This window comes from Garra rufa, chromosome 5 (genome assembly GCF_049309525.1).
Source record: "Garra rufa chromosome 5, GarRuf1.0, whole genome shotgun sequence".
NCBI lineage: Eukaryota > Metazoa > Chordata > Actinopteri > Cypriniformes > Cyprinidae > Garra > Garra rufa.
The window spans coordinates 27,113,153-27,140,745 of record NC_133365.1 but is presented as its reverse complement, the minus strand read 5'-3'; the positions used below and the strand labels follow the sequence as shown (position 1 = coordinate 27,140,745).

The following is a 27,593-nucleotide window of genomic DNA, read 5'->3' as shown; positions in this document are numbered from 1 at the left end:
CAGGTTGCATAGGGCTTGCATAATAAGGAGTGATTTGTTGTTCCTGACTAATCTATGGACTCTCAGATTGTGCAACATCACTGGAAACTGACAAGACAGACAGAGCAGGACAGAAGACAAAAGCAAGAAAACAGCATAATGCAAAAAATTTGCTTAGCATAAGTTAGCCCAGTGGACTAACCTAAGGACTACAGAAGAGGAGTAGCACAAAACAAGAAGTTACTGTAGAGACTGTGTCTGTACAGTAGTGTGAACACTTGAGGGCAGGGATTCGCTTGCCAATTTGTGGTCAAGTGAAGATCGAAACCCAGTTAAAAAATTTACAGACACACTGTGTAAGAGAAGGAAGGTACTGAGTGGTGTAGAGATGCTCAGGAAAGAGAGTTGGAGTGCATAGACCAAGAAGTAAAGCGGGGCCTCCCGAGGAGACGAAACAAGGAGGAGGATAGTGGATCATTATGGGAGTCAAATGCAGGGCTTGTGTTGCCATTGTCTTCATCCTCCTTTTGCTTGGCTCTATGTGGCTACGTAAGTTTTCCCAATTCTTTCTGTATTGTCCTTTAACAGATTGATTATAATATATTTGATGAATGTAGAAATGTGTTTAATAGGCCAGTTTTTCTGGCATGCAAAAGTTATTCTGATTTGCTGTGGGGTCATTTTAGTAGATATTTTATTTTTATTTAATTTTTTTTTTCTATTTTAATTAAGCTTGTAATTCAGTCAGTCACCGCAACATCCGTTTTGGTGATATTGAGTTACAGTCAAACCAAAATTTATTCAGACACCTTCAACATTTCCCACATTATCACAGTTTGTTCGCTATAGTTTAGAGAATGGTTATAACATATGACAAGAACTCAGTGTTAAACTGTGTCAGAACAAATTCATCTTGATAATGTTAGATAACTTTTATAGAAAGGTATGTAATGGATTACAATCAATCAAAAATTCATACAACTTTTAATATGACAATATTTACACTATCAACTATCGATGCTTAATTCTGTTCAGTCGGTTGTGTACAAAAGTTGCATTAGCAATTAAAGAAAAGCAAAACATGGTCAGGTCAAAGTATCGGACTAATTTTTGGTCCTAAATTTTTATCAGTTTTACTGGTAGTTCACTGTATGAAGAATTTTTGGGTATAATATGTCACAGTTTACTTTATTTTGCTATCCTCATTTACATAAATGTACTGTAGTGTCCTGCACCTACTAGTAAAAATATATCAAAGAATATATCTGGTGTCTGAATAATTTTTGGTTTGACTGTATGTGTTCATCACTACCTCAGTTACTGTGTCTTGGCTGTTACAGTAGAGCTGATTGATCATAACTATCATGGAAATAAACATTTAAAGAGGCTGAACGGTCATTTGACCTTAATTCACTTCTTAATTAAACTTTATAGTTTAAATAGAGTTCATGAGAGAAGTTGGTGTCTGAAACTTTTTTGAGTCAGAGTTTATGATTCACTCATGAATCTGAATTATTTATTTCTCAAGTTAACTCAGTAATCTGGTCTCAGTAAAAATGTTTAAGATTTAGTTTTCCATGAAAATTAATAAATAATGCTTGTTTGAAACATCAAGAATGAATAAACAATGGCAGAATTTGTGTCTGTTTTGGAGGTAACTCTAATATTCAGAAAAATATTTGTTTAACTTTATCTTACTCAAGTGAGTAATACAGCTCACAGATATTCTGGACAGGTTTATGTGACAACCTAATCAATTTATGATACTGGCTTTGAGTATTTTTAAATTCTTAATGAAACTATGATTTTATGTGATTTAACTACTGTATATTACATCTACTGCTCATTTTCTCTTCCTGTTTAAAATGATTTATTCTGCTATTACTCATCCTTTGCCTCTCATTGTAGATGGGAACCTGGAGGACCAATGGAATACTTGTTCAAAGTTTTATAATGTAAAAAACAAGGTAAGAGTGGGGAAATACAAAGAGAACACAAAATATGTTGAGTCTTACTAGGTCATTTTCTACACAGCCGCAGAGCTTACGTTTTCCCTATTAATTTTTTTCATCATCCTCCCCAGAAATTTGCCCTTACCTCACTTTTCCATCTCTCTTTATTTCCTCAGATTCTGTCCATTATTAGAGTTAATAGTTCAGATGAGGATGTTGCTCCACTGAAGGTGTGTCCTAGCCAGAGGTTTCAAGTTGTCGATTTGCTGGCTCATCTGCAGGAAGCACCAGTCTCAACCAATGATGTGCTGCTAAAGCCATACCTAGCAAGCTGGGATGAACTTATCAAGTAAGTTAACGCACATAATTGCATCTCATCATATAGCAAGCTATATATGCTGCATTCTATGACCCTTATTTTTCCCGTAAGATCGTCGGCGGATATTTGTAAATCGAATGTGTCTGGCTTTCAGTGTTATTCGCTTTCAGCCATTTTTATCTTTAAGAAACAGATCATTTTGCTGCTTGATATTGCAAACTGGTGTGTCTTACTATATCATTTTAATGTATTATCTTCATTATTAACACACTGGTTTGTAGTGCAAACTGTTTTACAGTTAGGAGTACAGCATGATCGCGAGTGTGATATTGCTTTTTACACTTCAAATAGTAAGAAATTAATATGGACTAACTTTTTATTTTGGACCCAGTAATGCAGGTTAGTTAGTGTATTTTGTTATAACAACAAATATATTTCCAGTCAAAGGCATGAATGAAGAGGCACAAATTTGTTATGAATGAATCAATCAATAATCACTCACTAAAAAGACTCACTTGTCGCCACCTACTGGCTTATGGGTGTAATTTACGAGGAGAGTTACTAGCTACATAGGCCTACTTTTCACTTTCTGTTTTATGAATACTATAAAGTCGGAAACTATTCAAGTACTATTTATAGGCAAATAGGCATATTCAGATGCAAAAGCTGTAAAATCCTCATCAATAATGCAGAGGCTGATTGTTTATTTTGAACATGCAAACACAGGCAAGAAGACTGTGAAAAGTACAAGTGTGCTTAGACTGTATGTACTGGAATGCTAATTGACCAGGCAAATCTGAAAACAGCAAAACAACAAAATATATCTCCTTTTTCTGTGCATTTAAGGTTTTTGGAAGCATTGGGGCCAATGGTGGGGATAATTTCACAAGAAATTGAGTCGAAAACCAGCATCATCCGTGAACTGGCCCAAAAAGCGGAGAAAGAGGCAGAGAAAGACAGTAAAAGAATGCCTCAGCAAAGTGATCCAGTCTTAATGATATCTCATGACAGACTCTCATTTGGTTACAGTTCTATTCGGTCTATGATTAAATGGGAGCTGGAGAATGGTTTGGTGAATTTCAACAAGTACACAAACTCGGGCTGCAGGACTCTGTTGCGCTTGCATCGTGCTCTGCTTTGGCTGCAAAACTTCCTGGAGGAACTAGGGAAGGAAGCAGCTGAAGGAGAGAGTCTACGAAGCCCTTCTGACCTCTGCAAAGAGACTTACCAGCGCACACTGGCCCACCATCACACCTGGTGGGTGAGGAAAGCAGCAGAACTGGCCTTTCTTGCTATGCCTGAACGACCTTATTTCTACCAGTTGGTGTGTGTGGAGACACAGGCAGAAGCTGCTGTGGTGCTGAACAGGGTAGTGAAAGCAATAAAAGAAGTGTATGAGAGAAATGAAGTCGCTCTACAGGAACATGGCATGCTGGATCTACCTTGAGCGTATCCACCTTTTTCTGAACGTGGAAGTCTCGCCCGACTGGAACGGTGTTTTACATTTCCTGGCTCTCTTGTTTTTCTAGTCATATTAACATATTTTCCGTGCCGATAATGTAACGTTAAACCTGCGCGCATTTTAATATTTAGTTATATTGAAAAAATCTCAATTCAGTCAATCTTTTTTTATCCCATTTTAATGGATTTCTTTAGAGACCAGAAGATGAAAGCACCCAAATGGAAGTTAGAATCCATCATGGCACTGTTCATTGGTTACTCAATAAAAAGGTGGAGTGAAACCAACCCAGAACAGGACACTAAATTATACTGTAAGCCTGAAGCTTTGAACCCTTATGAGAAAAGAATGAAGACACTGCTGGATAAATACAATCTTATTTATTCTGTCTTACTGACATACTTAAAGAAAAGTCAGTTTTTTAAAAAGTTAGTGATATATTTTCTTAAAATATTACTGACCAAATTCCTGACAACTGGAATCTGCAATTTTTATTCTCTATCTGTTAGTAAAAAAGGTTGCCAAGTAAGTAACAAAACAACTAAATAAAACATCTTGCTATAAAAGATGTAACAGTTTTGTTGCTAAAACAAATAAATATACAGTATACTGTTGGTGCTTATGAATGACCAATACCTGAGTCCTGTTTGCCTAAAGAGAACACAATATAAATCTATAACATATACTGTTGACATACATTTTTATAATAACTAGGCAATAGAGGAAAATTATAAGCTGATAAACATGCTGTGTTGTCCTGATATTGGAGAAAGCAATGCATTGATTCTTTCTGAAGATATTAGCAGTTTTCAGTGGGTTTGCAGTATTGGCCGATTGTGAATGATGCAGGCTCAGCAAAAGGACAGACCAGTCCGAAGTCCTGTTTCAACATGACAACTTTTTTACAATCCATAAGCTTTATGGTTTGACTGATACCTAATGATAAGAATGTTCAGGGGCAGGGTTGCCAGGTTTTCACAACGAAATTCACCCAATTGCTAATCAAAACTTGCCAAAACCGGTGGGGGGGTTCCCTGGTAAAATTCACATTTTAGGGGATAAATATGATGTTATTGGGGTCGCTTTAACTCGAGGACATGAAAAACAACTCTTGGTATTAAAGTAGCCCAGTTCTGCGGGAAAACAGCGGACAAAATTCCTGACAGTGAACTGATGACTCGTTCGATTTATGATGTAGGCCTACTGACGCAAAGTTCAAATGATTTGCAACATTCCCAAAAGTGAATTAAATGATTAATGCATGTAAATTACATACAAAGTCAATACAAAGACGCACATAGACACAAATTCGCACAGGAAGATCGCGCAAGCAAAAAAAAAAATTCAACTCGCCGTTGTTGCACAAGCAAAGAGCTTATTGACACGGTCTGACACATTCGGTTGTATAGTGCATTCTGCTCCAGTGACAACTTTGTACCTTTTTTTCTGGGAGTGATTAGGCAGAGGTTATCTTGTGGAAGAAAATGATAGTTTTCAAGTAGTGGTCTATGGAAGCCATGGAATGAAAGAATGAAAAATAGTAAACATTATTCTCATAATTCTGATAAAAAAAATTACTTGTCATAAAATACATACGAATTATCATGAGATCACGTTGCAATATCCCACATTTTTAGGATTTTTTTCCTTAGAATTGACAAACTTGCTATGGAGTTAAATCGAATTATAAAGTCTGAACTAGGTGATAAAAACTTGCATTTGCACAAAAAAGAATTTTGAGATAAAATAGGTGAAAGTTATGTCAAATGTTATAGGTTTAAACAGTATTTCATGCTGTAACTGTGATACAGTATATCCCTTATGAACTGCATATGTAAATATTATGTAGACAAATTGTTTAAATCAAATGTATGCTTTAAAAGTAGAGTAATCATAGCAGGCTTCATCCATAGTCTGTTCTTTTAATCACCTGCATTTGGTTTTAAATGGCGTCTTTGGTGACAGTATTCTATAAAAATGATTTGCATTCCGATTTTGACATCCAAAGGCACAGCAATACATTTTTTTCTCTTATTCCATGGATTTTACCTGCTTTCCTCCACTTGTTACCAGTGTTCTGCCATCATAATGTGCATGCAACTACAGATGAAGTAACTATTAAGTCTACTCCAAATTGGCCTATTCATTCAAATTACATATGACATCACATTACCATGCGTTATGTCACAAATGCATATTATCTTGTATGTTTTTGAAGGAGAAAAATGCAATGCTCAATATGGCCACTCTATCAAACAAAGCCCTGCCTTCTGAATAAAAGAACCAATTTCTAATCAATAAAGTCATCCTTTCACTGCAGCTGTTATGGTTTCTATAACAGTCAGCCTTCTGAGACGTGCGTTTAGGATTGGCTGGTCCAGCCTGAAAAAATAACCTTTAACGTTATTTGAGCAAAAGAAACAACATTATAAGGCAGTTGTTGTTAGAATCCATGGTTTTAAATATGAAATTTAATTGTTTGCTGACTGGTTTTGGAGAATTTGAAGTTTCCCCATTCAAACAGATAAGAGCTGCACTTGCATGCCTGAGAGGCATTTCTAATATGGCCGCAGAGTGAAATGACTTGCCTTAAAGGGACTAATGTAAATAAAGCAAGGTCCTCAAATCAAATCCATTCAAGAGACAACTTTTTGTACAGGCTGCTGTTACGAATGTGTGTGAGCATAATAAATGAGGAGATATTCTCATATGGACAGTGGTAATAACTGGAAAGTGTGTGTAAAAATATGTGTGCTATTTTTTTAGTTGAACAAACATCCTTAATGTTTCCTGGTGGTTTGTTTATGTTTGTATGTGTGAAAGAGACACTGACAGTTTAAAACGTTATACTTCTACTTTACCTTCTACTAAGTATAGCTCAAAATTCCACTTAGAATATCATGCATTAACTCCTTTGATGAAAATAAACACTAGAGAAACCTAGGCTTTAACCCGGTTTACCTCCAGAAATGAACTGTGAAAATTATAATGCAGATTATATTGATGAAGAGGAGACAGTGTATTGTTGTTCATTTTATTAGATGTGTTATTTCAATACATTAGATTAAGCCTGTGAACATATACAGTATAATGTGTTTAGACAATTAAACTTAACAAGTCAATATAATGTTGGGTTCTCATTGTTAATCAAACATTTGAGCACAGTTTGCTCAAGGTCCAGTGCTGTGTGAACACTGAGCCGTATCAAACAAACTTTGTTCTGTGATATTGTTGCAGTGGTGGGCCTGTTCACACAACCCACTCCAACTGTTCAAACACATCTAAACCACAGCATTCACTGTATATACTTATTCATATGCTTCATATACATTAGGCAAATTACTTTTCATCTAGTTTTCAAAAGCTGTTGAGTTCTTTTGGTTATTATGTTCACAAGAGACTTATTTAAAACAGATCATCCTTTGCCATGACTTGTATTGCCAATGTTACATCTGCAGTTTTATGAAACATAAAAGCTGCATACATTTTGGTATTTCAAAGGCTACAAATGATCCAGACTATTAAAGTGACAATGATTTATTACATTCTTGGGCTTATTTAAGTCTTGTGACCTCCTTGTGTTTTATAATAAGCACTGCAAAGCTTAATATCCACCATACATTCCCCAGCTGTTACATGCTTTTATTCATAAATGATGAACAAAAATAGAAATATAGGTTCTTTGAAAATATAGGATTTTTTTTCTATAATAATTTTTCTATTACATACAGCCATTCTCATCTATATATTTATTTAAATATGCCAATAAATAATCCTCTTCATGATCAGCCACAGGAAAATACACATATAGTATGTAACTTTTCTTTATACACCAAATGTGGACTCAAAATATAAATATATTGCTTTTTAGAAGATTCCTGTGTTTTAAAACAAATGCTAATGCATTATTAAAGGTGTAGTTCATCAGTAGAAACAGTTGGTGAGTGGGAGAGGCACAGCACTATGGCAAGCCGTTTTAGCCTAAAATATACTAAGCGTTATTGCGTTTTTACTAGTAACAATTCCAGTTACAGAGCTCCCTAATTCAATTCCTACTAGTAACAATTCCAATTAGAGAGCTCTACAAATGATTTTTTACTAGTAAGAATTTAAATTACAGAGCTCTACATTTGAATTATTACTAGTAGCAATTCCAATTAGAGAGCTCTCTAAATAAATTTTTACTAGTAAGAATTCCTTTTAGAGAGCTCTTTAATTCAATTGTTACTAATAAAAACTGAATTAGAGAGCTCTTTAATTCAATTACAGAGTTCTGCAATTAAATATATCTTTAATTTGTTTTGTTTTACTAGTAAAAATTTTATTGTAGAGCTCTGTAATTGCATTTTTACTAGTAATAATTAAATTAGAGAGCTCTGTAATTGGAATTGTTACTAGTAAAAATTGATTTATAGAGCTCTCTGACTGGAATTGTTACTAGTAAAAATTCAGTTGTAGAGCTCTGTAATTAAAAATGAATGGAAGTCAATGGAGACATATGACTAGTAAAAATTTATTTGTAGAACTAACTCTAATTGGAATTGGTACTAGTAAGAACCGAATTAGAGAGCTCTGTAACTGGAATTGTTACTAGTAATAACTGAATTAGGGAGCACTCTAATTATAGTAAGAATTTAATTAGAGAGCTCTCTAATTGGCATTGTTACTAGTAAAAATTTAATTATAGAGCTCTCTAATTGAATTGTTTAGTATATTTTAGGCTAATTCGGCTTGTCATACAGCACAACTGTTACACTACCGCTGTTTACAAAACCATTATTTCAAAGCCTGCATGCACAAAAAACTGCACTTATTTATTTTCTCTTTTGGCTTTTTGCGCATGGTGCTACAAAATGCATTCTCCAAAACTTAGAACAATAATTAGAATATTGCTGATGTTTTACTCCAGAGTGAAAAAGTGTACAGGGTGAAGTTAATGATATGTGATCTGGGGCCTGAAGTGAATAAATATTTAATTCTGTTGATTTGAAGCTTTCTCTGCCGGGTCAGATAACAACCTCACCATGCACAAACATAAAATATGCAACATACAGACAGCCAAGGTCAACACAGACGCATGTGAAAGTGATCAAATGTGAAAAGTTTTGTCACTCAACTGAATATTCTTCTGTAAATGTGCTGACAATTTATACCTAGATAGATAGATAGATGCTTTGTGAATGTGAAGGATTAGGGCATTAAAGGATGTGTACATACTTGTCAGTTCTATGACACAGCGTGAATGTTCTTATGGGCGAACATAAACATAAAACTATCGTCGCAAGACACTTCTTAGCATGGAGTATGAAGGTGCACTTGCTCAGAGAGTGAGTTTGAGTATTTAAAAACATAAAGGAGAGGATGAGATTTTAAAAAATAATGAGAAATTAAGTTGGTGACCAGGTCTTTTGTTTTATTGACTCATGCAGGTTATAAGGACTGGGATGGATTCTCTTCTCTTTCCCAGCAGAAACATAAGCCTGCTGTTCCTGCTCTTAGAGCCTTTCTATCTGTCTCTATGGTTATGCTTAGAGTCACTTACAACAAAATCCAAAAATACTTAATTAAAGTTAATTGTGCACAAAGATCAAAGAAATCAAATCAAATAAAACACACACATGCAGGAATCCACACAGATTTTCAGATTTGAAACTGAACCCAGACCTGCTGTCATCCTTTGAGCCGGTGCAAATCAGTACAAAACATCATATCCTCCCACCATGTGAGACAAATTGGATTACACATGCCACAAAAAAAAAAAAAGTAAAATACTGCAAAGACCTATTTTTACATATAAACAAACTTAAAGTGATAGTTAAAGCAACAATAAAAATTTGGTCATTATTACTCACCCTCATGTCGTTCCAAACCCATAAGACCTTTGTTCATCTTCGGAACACAAATTAAGATATTTAGGTGAATCCAAAAGCTCTCTGACCCTCCATAGACAACAAGGGTACTACCACATTCAAGGCCCAGAAAGTCAGTAAGGACATCATTAAAATTATCCATGTGACATCAGTGGTTCAACCGTAATTTTACAAAGCTACCAGAATAGTTTTTGTGCGCAAAGAAAACAAAAATAATGACTTTACTCAATAATTCTTTTCCTCCGTGCTATTATGAAGAGTATTACATTGCATTGCATTGTGGTACTCTCCATAATGGTGCCATAGAGAGTCAGAAAGCTCTCGGATTTCATCAAAAATATCTTAATTTGTGGTCCGAAGATGAACAAAGGGCTTATGGGTTTGGAACGACATGAGGGTGAGTAATTAATGAAAGACAAAATGAATTGTCATTTTTGGGTTTACTATCCCTTTAAATAGACGTGCCTCATGATAAATGAAACATGACACACTTCATCACATGAAAGTACAGACTGTGCCGAAACCAATAGGAATGCAGAAATGTGAATGTATCAGTTTTCTTGTGTGTGCTGGAGAGGAATGCAGTGCTGATGTTTATCATGCACAGCATTATCTACATGTTGGTAAAAAATATCCTCTTCACTTATAAAGCCACAAATCAGGCAGAGAAGTTTCAATACCACTCTTAAGAACTGATACACACATGTATAAAAAACAAAAAACATCCAGCAGTCACACATGAGATCATGCCATATTAATTAATAAACACCTGCTTTAAAATGATGATTAATGATTTCTGCTAAATGAATACAGATACTGAGGGAAGAAAAACTTAGATCTCTTTCTCTTTTAAAAATGATATGTCTTTCTTAACGTTGTTTTAATAGGATATATTATTTTAATGAATAGCTCTGATAGCTAAACATGCAATTCAAATTTTGTGTTTCAGAAAATAAATACTGTGATATCTCAGCTCACACATGCAAACACACACACAGACAATGATGTACACACATAAATACACACAAAAACAACTTTGCTAACTCTCTACAACCTCACTACAGTCTCAAATGAAAAAAAAAATCTTTGAAATGCTGAAATTACTTTGAAGTTACTGTCTGCTCTGTCTGTGCTGTGCCTTCTACGCATAATCGTGCACTCTTTTAAACGGGGAGGACCTGTGTGTTTGTGTGTGTATGTGTGTCTTTGTCTGTGTAAAAGCAAGGAACACACTATCGCCCATTTAATCTCTGGAGTTGATTCTCAGTTTAAAGGAAATGCGTCCAGCAAACTTGTCTCGTTCACTGCCCTCAGGAATGTTGTTAGCATTGATTTTGCACTCCACATTGACGTCCTCATTCCTGGTGATGTTGAAGAACTTAATGGCCACTAGAGGCTGAGAGTAGTTTACCTGCAGCAGAAGTAGAGTGAGATATTGTAGGAAGATTTTGTAAGAACAATCATTGTATGGCTGTTTTATTAAATGCTGCCTAATAAAAGCAGTTTTTTCCCTCTCCTTTTCCTGTGATTTTCATTTCATTCCGACTTAAAGTGCGTAAGTAAAAAGTATATGTATACAGTTGCACTCAAAATTGTTCAACCCCCCAGAGACTGCAGTACTTTACAAATACAAGTTAGTTTGAAAAATTGCATCTATAACAGTATACTGGCTTATTAAAAGTGATAATATCGAAATGTAATATCATGTTTTTGAGTTATACGATTTTTAAATAACACAGCTGTCATAATTATTTATCCCTTATTGGATATTGCTGTTTTTAAGTCATTTATTTTTATGGTAGTGAACAAAATTGTCTTAAAACACAATTAAGCCTTTAAAAACTCTATTTAAAAAAAAAAAAAATGAATTAGCATGGGTTGTTATTAATACATACATTTATCCCATGCATGTGCTGAAGTTGAGTAGCAAATACAGCAAAGTCAACAGAGCTCTCACAAAAGCTATAGAGAAGAAATATATTATTATATTAGAAAGTCTAAGGCAGGGGTCCCCAAACTAAGGCCCGGGGGCCGGATGCGGCCCGCCCCCACATTTGGGCTGGCCCTCTGAACAATGCCAGAGACATATTTTGAAAATGTAATTTTAAATATGTTTTACTTATATCATGTCGGTATTTGATAATAAAGGTTGGCTTTCATACTAAAATTTCCCTTAGTTATTAACATAGCCTAATTATTTGTTAAATTCACCAACAGAATGGTACATTCAACGTAATGTGTCATCGCAATCGAAGAGGTGATGCAAGAGGCAGCTAGAAAATACAGAGTGATGACAAAATGACTCAATAGCATTTGAGGAATTTGACGTGTGATTCAAAAAACACAGTGGACCAACACCAGCAGATGACATTGCACCCCAAATTATCACAGACTGTGGAAACGTAACACTGGACTTCAGTGTTTTTGATTTCCAAATAAAATACAAAACTTGCTTTCATCTGAAAAGAGGACTTTGGACCACTGGGCAACAGTCCATTTATTCTTTTCCTTAGCCCAGGTAAGACGCCTCTGATGTTGTCTGTGGTTCAGGAGTGGCTTAACAAGAGGAATACGACAACTCTAGACAAATTGCTTGATATGTCTGTGTGTGGTGGCTCTTGATGCCTTGACCCCAGCCTCAGTCCATTCCTTGTGAAGTTCACCCGAATTCTTGAATCGATTTTGCTTGACAAGCCTCTCAAGGCTGCGGTTCTCTCGGTTGGTGTTTTTCTTCTACACTTTTTCCTTCCACTCAACTTTCTGTTAACATTCTTGGATACAGCACTCTGTGAACAGCCAGCTTCTTTGGCAATGAATGTTTGTGGCTTACCCTTCTTGTGAAGGGTGTCAATGATTGTCTTCTGGACAACTGTCAGATCAGCAGTCTTCCCCATGATTAGCCTAGTGAACCAAACTGAGAAACCATTTTGACAGCTTGACGGAAACCTTTGCAGGTGTTTTGAGTTGACTAGCTGATTGGAATGTCACCATATTCTAATTTGTTGAGATAGCGAATTGGTGGGTTTTTGTGAAATGTGAGCCAAATCATGAAAATTAAAAGAACCAAAGACTTAAACTTCTTCAGTCTGTGTGCATTAAATTAGTTTCACAATTAGAGTTGAATTACTGAAATAAATGAACTTTTCCATGACATTCTACTTTGAGATGCACCTGTATATCTTTTGAAAAAAAAAATCATTTGTCTGTGTGGTGCATAACAAAATAATAAACTATTCTAGCATTAAAAGGTATAAAAAATACAGGTAAAATCATAATAAAATAATAATAATAATAGTAGTCAGTCTGGCCCTTGGATTTTTTTTTTTGTAAACCAACCCGGCCCCCCATTAAAGAAATGAAAATTATGTGGCCCTCTCAGAAAAAAGTTTGGGGACCCCTGCTTTAGGGTCTTAATGAAAAGTCTATAATATATTTTGGTTAAAAATTCTCAATAGTAGTGTAAAAAACAGCAACACCCTTTTACCTTGTCAAAATCAACTAATTTTATTGCATGGTCCTTTGAGCTCTGCTCAACCCGCCCCACTCTCCTGTAGGATTATGAGCTGTAATGTTTAGCCGTAATGTTTAACCACATTTAGCCGCGTTTAGTGGCGAAACTTGCCAGCAAGCACATTATTAAGAAAGGCTGTTTGCAAAGATGCATAAAAAACCCTTATATTCACTTCTGCTGTGGGTGAAGCTGCATCAGGAATGATTTGCACAAACATAGACGCATATGTAGATTCAGATCGGCGCTTTCCTTTTAAAAATGTTATCCTCTGGGTCTTCAATGGCTCAGATGTCGGGAGTAACTGACTAGTGCTATGTTCATTATTACATCCAAAAACAGAACACCTCAATCGCTCAGTCTGAGACATTCTTGTCTTCCCCTCCACCTGAGTTGACACAATGGCGATCGGAGTCGGACTGTTTCAGCTCAGTGAGGGCGGGTCTAAGTTAAGGCCAACTATCATGGGAGCAGCCTCTGTCGGTGTGCCATCACACTGACAAGAAGCTGAGAATGACCTGATTTTAAAAAGGGGATATTACTTTTAAAGATTAAAAAAAATACCACTGGGTGGCTTTTTATCATTGTAGAGTGGTTTTCTGTACACAAACTACCAACACTCATTAATGTTCAAACAACATGTAAAAGTGAGTTTTGCATCCGATGATGACATAACTGGCAGCCTTTTTCCTTAGTTTAAAATGTGTTGTTGTTACCAGTAAACTTTTGAGGGTGTTGAACAAAAAAGCACAGTATCATAAAATGTTTGATGAGAGCAACTGAGGAAGAATCTGCAATATACAAGATGACCCAACAAAAGGAGGAAAAAACAATTCAATGCAGTGTATAAGAAAAACACAAGACAAGTATGGCCTTCATGTTGAGGCATCTTGCTGAACACCAATCTTGACCAAGAAAAACAAAAAGGCAGACTTGAACATGCAAAAATTCATTTGGATATATCTGTGGAGTGATGTGACCAAATTGGAACTTTTTCGACCTATGGATTGAGGAAGATTTTTATTAATCAGAATCAAGTATAATCAATGTGATTATAGCCATTTATGCATCAAGTTATTTCACTATTATAATCATGTATCTTTCTGGGTGTGTAAGGGCCTGCAGGAGAATTGAATGTGCAGACATTGCAGAAGTCACATATTCAGCGGTATGTCTGGTGCAAAAAAGGCAGAGCTTATAAGAAGAAGAACACCATCTCTGTTGTCAAACATTGAGGTGGACCAGTCCTATTATGTTTTACTGTTGCAGGAAATGGAAATCATGACTGTATCTAAGACTAAATTAATTCTTTAAAGTATCAGGCTATTTTGGCAAGAATTGTGATGCCTTTGGTGCAAAGACTGAAGCTGATGATTAATGGACTTTCCTGCAGGAGCCATCCCAAAGTAAACATTCAAATCTACTTAAACTTGGTTCAGGATTCAGTTGTACAATGTTCTTGCAGGTCAATGGGGTTGAATACTTTTGATTGCAACTGTATATACTGTAGTATGTGTGCTTACACATGTACATTATATTCTCTAAGCATTTGTGTGTGTGTTGTACCTGGGCTTTCTTGCCATAGTATGGGTAGTACATAAGGTTGAAGGTTCCATTGGGGGGAAAGTATGCCAGTTCACCAAGTTTTTCTCCATCATCCGCCTACAGAGGGAGGAAGACTTTGTGAGTTCATTTCAGTGTTTAATCTGAGGGTATTAACCTGTTCTAATACCAACTCTACCATTACTGATTTAAAGTACATAAACAGAACAATTAATCGTCCGAGTTGATCTTATGCTGGAATTATCTAGCATATGATCTGACTGTATGAATAATCATTTTACTTTTTACTTCTAAAACCTGTAGATTTTACATGTAATAAAGACTGGTCAGTTTGGTAAACTGGATTTCAATTTTTCTCTCACTGCAGAATATTAAAGCTGTAATGCACATTATGAATTCTCTGCCTCCGTTAAAATGATTATTCTTTATTCTGTCTGTTATTCTTACCCACTCATCTTTCCCAATTTTGTATCTCTGACAAGAATGGAGGGGAGAACAGATGAGACACAAAAAATAAAACAAATCAACCACATGGAACATAAACAGAGATGATGAGCAACGGTGTAAAACAACACATAAACAAACATTAAACAACACTGAAAACAACATATGACAAAAGGAGGAGAAATCCATGATGAGAAAGAGCAAATTAGGTTGACAGGGAAAAAAGGAGTGAGGTTAAAAAAGAAATGGGTGAGTACATTGCAATCGAAGAGAGAATTGGATTGTGAAATGTGAGCCTGAATGCCAGTCGATATCCACACACACTATTGAGAAAGCTCTGGGAAAGAGTAGAAAAAACTTCCACTCTAATGCAATATAGATCAAAGTTTGCAACCTGAGTGGGGTAACTAACCTACAGTATGTGCATACAAACAAGCAACAGTGTTGTTAATGTTCACTTTTTTTTTCGTGAATTGAAATAAATCTGAAATAAAATAAAATCTAAATATTAGATGAAAAACTGGGAAATAAAATTAAAAATTTGGCTTGAGAGCTAACAGATATAAAAGCTAAATATTTTAAACTATAAGTGTTTTAACACCCAATTTACACATGCCAGTTAATACCTGTTAAAGAAATTAAAAGGTAATAGCCCAGACATGTTAAACTCTCAGTGACACGAAATATGAAAACAGTTGAAACTAAACCTTGCATGACTGAATGCTGATTCCTGAATACATTCAGTTACTTTACTTGTTCTCGTTTCTCTTTGTTTATTTTTGCATGTGAATCAGCAGTATAGTCATCCGTAGCAGTTTTTCTCTGAAGCCGGCCCTAGTTCTAATTACCAGCTAATTTAATCTGGTGACTTTGTTGAATGGCTCAAGTAACTTTAATCTGAAATCAATCCCTTTCTAAAAGACTGAAGGATAAGAAGAGTGAAAGAGTGGGAGACAGCGGAAAAGAGACTGAGACATTTACCTTAGGACCACATGTGACGTAAGGAGGTTGCCCGTCCTTACCAGGCAACAGACCAATCACCTGCAAAAAAGAAGAAACACAGAGAAAGGTGGATTTGAGATTGAAATAAGAGAGAGAGAGAAAGATAAGGACCCAAAGAAGAAAACAAAAGGAAAGAGACAGTTCAAGTTGGGTCTCATTAGAAAGCTAAAGTAACTCTGATGAATTATTAATTATAAACATTCAGGCCACTGTCTCTGATTCTGTGGTTTCAGGTCAAAGTTTTCATTGACTGTTAGGCAATAAAACTGTGGGGATTCAATGACCTAAAATCAAATCAGGCAGATATATACATTTTTTTCACTATTTGCAATATAAAATATATCAATTAGATGTTCGAAAGAATTCTGGCAGAATACTGACTGGCCAGCTGCAGAACTAAGTAGTTCAATGTATAAATGTATAAACTGCTAAAGGGTTAGTTTACCCAAAAATGAAAATTCTGTCTTTATTACTCACCCTCATATTGTTTCAAACCTGACCTTTGTTCATCTTCGAAACACAATTTAAGATATTTTTGATGAAATTTGAGAAGGCTCTGACTCTTCGATAGACAGCAGGGATACTACCACGTTCAAGACTCAGAAAAGTACTAAGATGATCGACAAAGTAGTCAAAACAAAGAAAACAAAAATAAAGACTTTATTCTACATTTTCGTCTCTAGTCACTTGTGGATGCGCGTTCACGAGAGTACCATGACGTATGCGCGTGACGGCACCGGCCCTGACCCAGATCCAGCGTTATGACATTGAACATGTTACATGCAGAGGGACGCACGCTCGTGAACGCGCATCCACAAGTGATGCAGTAGAGCAGGGGTGCTCAACCCTGTTACTGGAGATCTACCTTCCTGCAGAGTTCAGCTCCAGTCCTTATCAAACACACCTGGATCAACTAATTAGGATCTGTAGGTGCACTTGATAATGACAAACAGATGTGTTTGATCAGGGCTGGATCTAAACTCTGCAGGAAGGTAGATATCCAGGAACAGGGTTGGGCACCCCTGCAGAAGAGTTAATGTGAAATAAAGTCTTGATTTTTGTTTTATTTGGGGGGAAAAAGTATTCTCGTAGCTTCGTAAAATTACAGTTGAACAACTGATATCACATGGACTACTTTGTCGATCATCTTGGTACTTTTCTTAGTAGGCTACCCTTGCTGTCTATCATGGATTTCATAAAAAATATCTTAAAATGTGTTCCGAAGATGAAAGAAGGTTTTCCAGGTTTGGAACAACATGAGGGTGAGTAATTAATGACAGAATTTTCATTTTTGGGTGAACTAACCCTTTAAACTGTAATTTGACTATAGTTCATTTTTGGATATTATTGGGCATGTTTCTGACACAAACATATACTGTATATTTTATTCCACATCTTACACGGTTGAGTTTGATGATGATGCAGGGCTTGCCCTCATTGTAACCATAGTAACGATCTTCAATCCCAGAGCAGATGCCCAATATGGAGCGTTTGAACTGGCAGGAACGTTTGGGGAAGTTTTTCAAACTGCCACTGTCCTCCTGGATGAAGTATTGATCCGGTTTACATTCATAATTCTTCTGGGTCTGGACCGAGTCATTGTAGGCTGCATACAGAAAGCAACAGGACATGTCCTTCTGTGAACGTCTTGCTAAATGGCATGCAGAATTTCAAACACATGACTGCAGCAGTTTCTGTGTAACACATGTATGGTTGTTGGCACATTACTTACGCGAGAGGAAGTTATTGAGGGCCTGGACATATCTTTCCCAGGTCTCTGTGTACTCCACAGTGTAAGCGATCTCCAGCTGCTCTCCTTTAGGTCTGATCATCATCCCTGCAAAACAGTCAAATAAGAGAAAGGTAAGGGATGACATTAGGGTGTGGTTGTTTTAATTAGCTTAATTTAAAAACAAGGTTTCCACATGTATAGGATCAAGTCTGTATGTATCACCTGGAGTTGAAAGTCTATCTTGGTATGTTGGTCTGTGGTCATCGAGTGTCTGCAGCATTACGTACATGGTGAGAGCAAATAAGCCAGCCAAGAAAATGTAGAATGCCAGATAAAACAACAGGATCAGACCTACAAAGACAAACACACATTCAAACTCTATACAGATACACTACCAGCCAAAAGTTTTTGAACAGTAAAATATTTGATGTTTTTAAAGAAGTGTTTCTGCTGTTTTCTATTTGAATATATTTTAAAATGTAATTTATTTCTTTGATCAAAGCTACATTTTTGGCATCATTACTCCAGTCTTCAGTGTCACATGATCCTGCAGGAATCATTACAATATGCTGATTTACTGTTCAAGAAACATTTATTATTATTATTATTATTATAAATATATATATAAAAAAATCAGGATTCTTTGATGAATAGAAAGATCCAAAGATCAGCATTTATCTGAACTAAAACAGATTTGTAATATTATACACTACCCCATTCAAAAGCTTGGATTCAGTATAATTTGTGATGATAACAACATTTATAATATTACAAAATACTTATATTTCAGATAAATGCTGTTTTAATATAATAATAACAATACATGTTTTTTGAGCGTCAAATCCGAATATTAGAATGATTTCTGAAGGATCATCATGTGACTGGGGTAATAATGCTAAAAATTCAGCTTTGAAATCACAGGAATAAATTACATTTTAAAATATATTTAAATAAAAAACAAATATTTTAAATACTACAAATATTTCAAAATGTTACTGGTTTTGCTGTACTTTTGATCAAATAAATGCAGGCTTGGTGAGCAGAAGAAACTTCTTTACAAAACATTACAAATTTTACTGTTCAAAAACTTTTGACTGGTAGTGTACATATTGTGCAAACTGTAATATGTTACTGGAACACTGATGAACAGCATTGAAATATACTTAGTTTATTGAAATTCTTCTTGAAACCAATTTAATAATAATAACAATGCACATTAATTTCAATTAATAAATATAGCTGCATGCAGTAATTTTTGGCATTTAAGCCCCATAAACCTTTATTTTGCATGACATTAAGCATCTTTGATGACCGATAAGGCTAAATGTCAACTGGACTAATGGTACAACAGTTTGAGCCTTTTTTTTTTTTGAGACTTTACCAAGTCCCTCAAAATTTGTAATTTGTCCTTAAAGCCTTCTAAGACTGTGCGATTTCAGCAATCTTATAAGATCATTACAAATCACACTGTGCTACATGGATGTAATAATCTTGGGATGTAATAAACATGTACGCAGACTGTACGATGATGACACCTAGTGACTCGTAGGCTACGACGCAAATTACTATCAGTGTTGCCAAGTCCGCTGTTTTCTCGTGGACCTGGGCTACTTTGACACTGTTGCCGGGTTGTTTTTATGTCCGCAAGTTGAAGCAACCCCAATAACGTCTTAGCCCCCAAAATGCGATTTTGGAGGAGGAGGATTTTGAAGGAGGAAGAGTTTGGGATAAGCAGTTTTAAGTTTTAGCACCATGTTGCGTTGATCAATGCTCCATTTCATGTTGCATTTTTATTGGCTGTTCAGAAGACGTAGGTCGTAGCAGCAAACACACTGTGCGATGATCATATTGAATTTCTGACACTGTCAGAAAATTATTGTAGGCTATCTTCGGTTGCAAGACCGTGACAACGGCCTTCTTTGAACGTTTTTCACCGTACGACATAGGACAGCCGATTAGGAGCCACGATCATAGAAATTGCCACGATTATTCACCATGGCAATCTTTCATCTAGGATAGCCGAAAATTGTGCAGTGTGTCCCGGGCTTCACATTAATGTACCAAAGTTTAAATTATAAAAAAAAATTAACAGTCTAGTAGTAGTTTACAAAAGTATGGTTTTATTCTTGATAGAAATTAAATTAGAGACAAACATTTGTGTGTCTATACCCAAGGACTCTAATGGCACTTGAGTCTGTGACACGGTTCAGGTTATAAAACAAAACATCTTTTCCTTCATTGTAGCTACTTCTACACTTTATGTACTCTAATAAAACACATTTGTTGGGTGTGTTTGTAATATGACGTGCAGAATACTATAACCATAATAACCTTTTATGACTATACCATTTGCTCTCTCTCTCTGTCTCTTCCTCGCTCTCCTTCTGCTGATGTAACTGTGAAAAGATACAAGACTAGTAGGCCTAATCCTCTTAAATTCTCACCAGAGCACAGGATCTTCTCTCCTCATTCATACATTTATACATACACGTTGACTGCAGCTCTGTCTGACACACATTCATACTTTTACACACCAATGTCCCTTACAGAAAGTCTGGTAATCCTGTCTGGTAAATGTCTGGTCTTTGGCAGATGTCAAAGAGGGATTTTCAGGGAATATATGATTTAGAAACACTGGAGTATTTACAGACATTCATGCAAACACTATCCAACCCAAAGGGTTAGTTCACCCAAAAATAAAAAAACAGCTTATTGTTTACTCATCCTCAAGGCATCCAAGGTATGACCTATGTATGACTTCCTTCTTTCAGACAAATTCAATTGGTGTTATATTAAAAACTATCCTGGCATTTCCAAACTTTAGAATTGTATGGGCGGGTGTTTCTCTTCATCAGTCCAAAACAAATCCAATAATGTGCATCTACCCATAATAAGTGCCTTACACATCTCCAGGGGGTGAATAAAGGCCTCCTGTAGTGAACTGATGAATTTTTGTAAGAAGAATATCCATATTCAAAACGTAATAATTACTTAAATCTAGCTTGCACCAACTTTAGCAAAGGAAAACAAGTCTCCTCTTGGGTTATATCAAAATCCTTTGTAATTTTTTCTTCACAAATCCTCGTTTTGTACATCTAATTTGTGACCGTTGTTTTGTTTTGATCTCTCCATGGCGCCTTCGCGTTTGCGGTGAATGCGCACCACCTACATTATCCGCCTGAGCTGCTTCCATGAACAGTTGGTGCAAGCTAGATTAAAGTGATTCTTACATTTTAAATATGGATATTTTTCTTACGAAAATCCACTGATCCATTGATCGCTACAGGAGGCCTTTATTCACCCCCTGGAGCCATGCCAGGAACTTTTTATTATGGATGGATGCTCTTTATTGGATTTGTTTTGGACTTATGAAGTTATTTAAAACACCTGCCCATGTAATTCTAAAGCTTGGAAATGCCATAATAATTTTTAACATAACTCTGATTGGATTCGTCTGAAAAAAGGAAGTCACATACACCTAGGATGCCTGGAGGGTGAGTAAATAATGGGCTAATATTAATTTCTGGGTGAACTAACCCTTAAGTAAAATAATCATTGTACTCTAGATTATTATGTTTGCACAAATGCACTATATAGACCTCTATAAAATGGGTTGATATTTAGCATACATATTTAGCAAGAGTGTCAGAATGGTGCCAGTGGTTATTTATTCATGAGGTATATAATGGCAGTACAGTAATATATATATTGTGGTACAGTATGGCTATTGAAGGGCAAGTCTAAAAAGCCTTTACTGATGTTAATGACTGACTATTGGTAGGTAATTTCTAGCACAATAATTTTTCCTCAGATTTTCCTAGAAAATCTATATGAGCAGTTTTTTAGTGTCAAAGGGTAAAAAGTATATATACTGTAGATTGTATGAATATAAAGGAAAATGTATATTGTACCTGCTGTAACTAATTAATTTTAAACACATTTTAGCTTTTCACAGTACACTTGTTGCTACCTGATCTCAATATGAAAATGTACCTGTGGGAACTTTTTTGCAAGACGCGAAATACGTATTACTGCAGTTTCCAACAGAAATTAACCATAGAGGCAGTAAAACAGCGAGCACTTGTAATTGTTTTCGTACACAGTTATGATTATAGCTCCATATGTTTTGCTTTCCAGACAAAACAAGCTTGCACAGTAGCTCAGTCTGTCCATGCAATTGGACTTAGAACGTGGAATCCTTGGGTACGAATCCTATAAAAAAAAAACAAGCTAAAACGGCATGCTTGTGATTGCGTTTTTACACCACATTCACTTTTGTTCATACTTTCGGGTAGGTTTAGGTGTAGTGCAGATGGTACGTTATTTTAAAACGTCACGGAGCATTAGAGTTCAATAGACATATCAAGTCAGAACTGCAGTGACACGTACAAAACCATACGTACGTTCATATGTTCCAAAGAAAAAAAAACAAACACTCTGTTAGTGCTACATTTCACATCGAATATGTCACGAAACGTACATGGCAGTATGTATTTATCTTGCAAAAAAGTTCCCACAGGTAAGTTTTCGTCATGAAATCAGGTTGCTGTAAACAGTATGCACATTAAATATACATTAGAAAATAATTTATATAATTATTATATAATAAGATGAACGATTATATACACTACCATTCAAAATAGTTTTGACAGCATTTATTTAAAACAGAACATTTTAGTAACGTTTAGTAATCTTACTAACCCTAAACTTTCGAACAGCAGTGTACATACAGAATTTATATTATATATTAGAAAAATATTGTTTCATGGTGAAATTTTACGTCAAATATGTACCAATAAGTTCAGTTTCCAACAGAAATCTCCACTGAGTGGTGCTGAGTGTTTTTTTTTTTCAGAACAGATGAACATACATATGGTACATTTTATGTGACGTTGGTTTTGTACGCATTACCGCAGTTCTGACTTGAAATGTCCATTGAGTGGTGCTATAAATCTAATGTTTTAAAATAATGTACCATCTGCACTACACCTAAACTTACCCGATAGTTTGAACAAAAGCGAATGTGACATAAAAGCGCAATCGCAAGCATGCCATTTTAGCTTGTTTTTCAATCTCTCAGCTTTCAGCTCTTTCATTGTGTCATATTTTTCAAAGAATTCGTACCCAAGGATTCCGCATCTTAAGTCAGTGCCGGCTGAGCTACCGAGCAAGCTTGTTACATCCGGAAAGAAAAACATATGGAGCTGTAATCATAACTGTGCACGAAAACAATTTCAAGTTCTCTCTGTTTTACCACCTCTAGTGTTCATTTCTGTTGGGAACTGCAGTAAAATGTACTTATTGGTAAACGTTCCCACATGTAAGTTTTCGTCATGAGATCAGGCAGCTAATTACATGAATGCTCTCAGGCAAAAAGTAAAGATTCAGCACCTCATCCATTTGCCCCTGCAATAAGAATGTACTTCAAAACATCTTCACCAACACAATAAATAATTTAGGGTTAAGTGCTGAGTGCTGAAGGTGTATGTTTGTATGCGGGTGCATAGAAGGAGTGCGTATGCTTGAGGAGAGCTCATTAAGATGCAGGACACCTGAGCTTCACACAGCGAGGCCCCTGGGGACGGCCGATCAGGTTGCCCCGGGTTGGAGGGAGGAGGGATAGCGAATCTCCTGTCCCCCGCTGCATCCTGGAGCTCCCCGCACAGACAGGCTTTCACTGATCAATAACAGCAGGGCAATGCGAGGTTACTCTACAGGCTAGAATTACACAGGAGTGTGTGCTAATATGCATGGAGAGAGTGAAAAAGGATGCAAAGCATGCGTAAGAGAGAAAGTGAGCAAAGATAAGGTCAGAACGCTGCCTTGCAGGGATACTAACAAAGCCCAAATGTTCGAATCATTAAGCACTACTTAATTTCACAGCAGGACAGTCTCAAAATAACCACAGTTTCTCTCAGAATACCAAGTACCTGCATTATCAAACATTACTTGCTGAACTTGGTTTAAAACGTGGTACATCCTCATCAGCTGTGCTGGCTCTCTTTGGGACCTGTGTGTGTGTGTGTGTGTGTGTGTGTGTGTGTGTGTGCACATGGTGAGACTGATACTCTATCTCTGCTCTTCTGTTTCTTTATCTGTCTCTCATCATGATGAAAGTCACCCTCCCTCTTTCAACCCTCTAATTTGAACGCAAGCTGAAAGAGAGGAGCAGAATGTGCCGCTGTGATCTGCTATTTGCATGTTCACGTTCATTAATACAGACGTGAACCCCACAAACAGTCTCTTTAGATCTGCCCACATCCTTTTTAGATTCATCAGTTCTGCAATCCATCAAACCTACCAGGCCACCATACTATCAAACACTTCAGAGGAACTCACACCTGTGATGTAGACAAAGGGAGCAGTCCATCCACCGTTATCTCTGAATATCAATTTCCTGTTATTTGGCAGGGGAAATTTTGTACTGGGTGCAGATAAATTTTACACTGTAAAATCATGGGTCATGTAATTTCCATTTTTAAAAAAAGGTAATAATTAAAAATTGTGTGTATATTTTAGAAACTGTGGTTCAGTGTTATATTGTAATTTTTTACCGTAAATATATCAAAACTTAATTTCTGATTAGTAATATGCATTGCTAAGAACAGGGCCGGAGTGGGACTCCTTTTCAGCCCTGGAGTTTCAAGCCTTAGACCGGCCCACTTTAGTTCACGACTGACTATATTAAAATGACGTCATTTCCAATTCAGTGCAAATACAGTAGCCTAAGTGTTGCTTCACAGTGAAGATTTATTTGAACAGTTAACACAATATAGGCCCGGTTTCACAGACAAGGCTTAAGCCTAGTCCTAGACTAAAATGTAAGTCTGAGTTGTTTCAACTGAAATAAAATTGCACTGATTGATTTTAAAATATATCATTCCCTTGGTTTTGTCTCAAGATGCACACCAGTAATGTTTTTTTCTAAGTATGTTTATAAAAATTACTTAAATGTCCTAATTGAACTATGGTCTAATCCTTGCTTAGTCTAAGCCCTGGCTGGGAAACCGGGCCATAATGTTTAACAGTATCAGTATCTATTTTCTGTTAGAATTAGTGCTCATAAATATCCAAACCTTGAAATGAAAAAATATCAAATAAATACAAATGTATATTAAGCTATATGTATAAAATAAAGTTTAAAATAAAATGTATTAAACTTTCTAATGACACTATCATGTCTTTTTCAAGTAAACAGCTGCTTTATAAGTTCAAATATTTTTCATAAATGAGAACATTAAAGGGTAAATGTCTAACACTATTCTTTTAAACATCACAATGTCCTTTTCTGCAATATCTGAATATATATTCTGTGCAAAATTGTTCAGTCCTTAAACACAAATAAAGAATAGAACAAGTATTGCACTGTCCTACCTGCCCATTCTAGTGTGTTGGGCTCATGACTGGTGCTTGGTACTGTAATGTTACGGGGCCTGGCTTTTCACTCTTAGCAGCAAACTGGACTAGAGGCTGCTGCTGCTGAAGAGCAACAGTACAAGAAAAGGTTTGATACATAAACATGAACGGTGATTTGCAGACATCGTTGTTTTGCACTGCTCCTAACTAGCTTGACGTTAACCAGGGGCGGACTGAGACAAAATTTCAGGCCGGGAAATCTCACACTTATCCAGGCCATCCCACACCAAAATTTGAAACCCTGGACAACAATATTTTTCATCATCACATAAAGAAAAGTTTAAATCAACTGGGTAAAATAATTAAATGCTATCTCTTGAACTTCCAATTTGCCTTTTAATCTCTTTTAATCTCTCTGTCTCTCATGTGTTTACTTTTTAAACAAATTTTGGTAACACTTTCTATGAAGCCCGTATTTATAATACATTATAAGGGTATTCTTAAGGCATTATAAGGAATGCATAATGCATTATAAAAAACCTTATAATATGTTATATCATCTCATGAGTATTCATAAGAACAGTTTTAATGTATTATAATTTGTACTTTTTTGTGGTTATAGCTTTTAAGAGAATGATTACCTCCTCATAGTTATAACATATTATAAGTCTCATATCTTGCCATGTTTCTCATGTCACTTTACTTAAAGCATACAAAGACCACTTATAAGTAATTATAATAATATTTCCGAAAGAACCCTAAGATCAGGTATCAGTTTAGATAAATGTGTAATATGAACAGTTTGATGATTTTGATGGTACCCTTCAGACAGCTTTTGATAAGTAACTCTGCAACTGCATGTCAGCTAGCAAATTATTATTATGCTGAATATATGCTAACACTAAATTTCAATGTTTCCCCAAAAGACAAACTATTATGTTATATTATAAGTAACTTTGCAAGTACATGAACATTCTACCTAGCCCAACCATAAACTAAGCCTACTAATACTCTAAGGAGTGTTAGTTGGCATGTAGTTAGAAAGTTTAAGCTTATAGTCAATTGACTTAGGGGACCATCAAAATAAAACGTAATATAATGTAAAAAATATATGTAATATGATATAGTCCATTATAAATTAAGAAGATTTAATATGCCGTTCATTGTGTGTTATAAATGATCATAATCTTAAAAGTTATAACCTCAAATACTAAGTATTATAATGTATTATAATTGTTGTTATGATTATTCATGAGATGGTATAACATATTATAAGGTTTCTTATAATGCATTATGCATTTATTATAATGCCTTAGAAATACCGTTATAATGTGTTATAAATAGGGGCTTCATAGAAAGTGTTACCCAAATTTTCTTGTATCTGTCACTTTTTTCATAAACACATCTCGACCTTTACAACCACCTATACAGTACAGATCTAAGGTTGGTCTTTTTTAAAGAAGACAATCAGCAGATTATTGCAGAAATACTGAGACCTTTTTAAAGACATGTTTTTGTCAAGATTGTAAAAAGTTGTGATTTTGTAAAATGACACTTGACATTGCTGCTAAGGGGGAGGAGACAGCCACCAGGATGGTTCTTGAGCTTCTAAGCTTTCAAAATTATATATAATTTATGATTAGTACTAAAACATTTGATAGAAAAAAGGGCAACAGAAAAAAGAGGGCCACTACATTAGGACCATGTGTTATTGTCGTAATGTTAAAATTAAAACAACAAAAATTAGCTACATCTTGAATATATCTTTATTAAAAAATCTTAAAACTAAACATGTTTTGCATTATCATGGGTCATGTTTGGCCCTAAGGAAAATTAACCATGATATTATTGAGCCTATGGTAAACATAGTAACCATGTTTTTTTGGGGTTTTTTTTAGGATTGATTCCCATTAGTATAATCATAATTTTATACCATGGTGAAAGTATAGTGTAGCAAAACCATTGTATATTGTATAATTATTGTATAGCTATAGTAAACATGTTTTGTAAAACCACAGTTAATTTTTATAAGGGTTGCTCCCTAAACCTGTTTTAAAACGATATTTTTTATAGATTAACATTTGTTAGCAGTTCAATACTTAAGTAAACAAAGACAAAACTACAATAGTCTGTTTACAGATGTAACAGACCTGCGCTTTAGGTCCTATTTGTCTCTCTGCTCCACCTGGGCACTTCTACTTCAGTCTCGCGTCGTTTTGGCGGACGGCGGACGCGCGGATGCGCGGAGCGCGCGCGAGACGAAACGCGTGCCAGTCAAGACTAACCGATTTATGATTTATTAGAGTTTTATTATTGAATGGCTAATTCTGAAATAACCACTTTAGTACATTAGGCCGGCAACAAAAACAACAACAACAATATTAAATAATAATAATAAAAATTGGAGGG

At 35.7% G+C, this 27,593-nt stretch overlaps 2 protein-coding genes across 3 annotated transcripts in view; one reads left to right on the top strand and one right to left on the bottom strand.

The window, feature by feature from the left end:
- Positions 1-81: 81 nt before the first annotated feature.
- On the top strand, positions 82-7,254 carry gltpd2b (glycolipid transfer protein domain containing 2b). Its single transcript, XM_073839586.1, has 4 exons — positions 82-528; positions 1,888-1,946; positions 2,108-2,280; positions 3,097-7,254. The coding sequence occupies exons 1-4, from the start codon at positions 459-461 to the stop codon at positions 3,695-3,697; spliced, it is 903 nt and encodes a 300-aa protein (XP_073695687.1). The 5' UTR covers positions 82-458; the 3' UTR covers positions 3,698-7,254.
- The window catches only part of atp1b2b (ATPase Na+/K+ transporting subunit beta 2b), a 26,616-nt gene continuing 5,752 nt past the window's right edge, over positions 6,730-27,593 (bottom strand). Inside the window, exons 2-8 of one of the 2 annotated variants that reach the window (XM_073839588.1) lie at positions 18,051-18,179; positions 17,829-17,933; positions 17,497-17,702; positions 16,076-16,135; positions 15,098-15,124; positions 14,654-14,749; positions 6,730-10,990 (exon numbers count right to left, since the gene is read on the bottom strand). In XM_073839588.1, coding sequence (XP_073695689.1) covers positions 10,823-10,990; positions 14,654-14,749; positions 15,098-15,124; positions 16,076-16,135; positions 17,497-17,702; positions 17,829-17,933; positions 18,051-18,179 — 791 coding nt within the window. In that variant the 3' untranslated portion in view covers positions 6,730-10,822. The remainder of the gene's footprint in view (positions 10,991-14,653; positions 14,750-15,097; positions 15,125-16,075; positions 16,136-17,496; positions 17,703-17,828; positions 17,934-18,050; positions 18,180-27,593) is intronic. The other variant, XM_073839589.1, reaches the window with a different exon arrangement.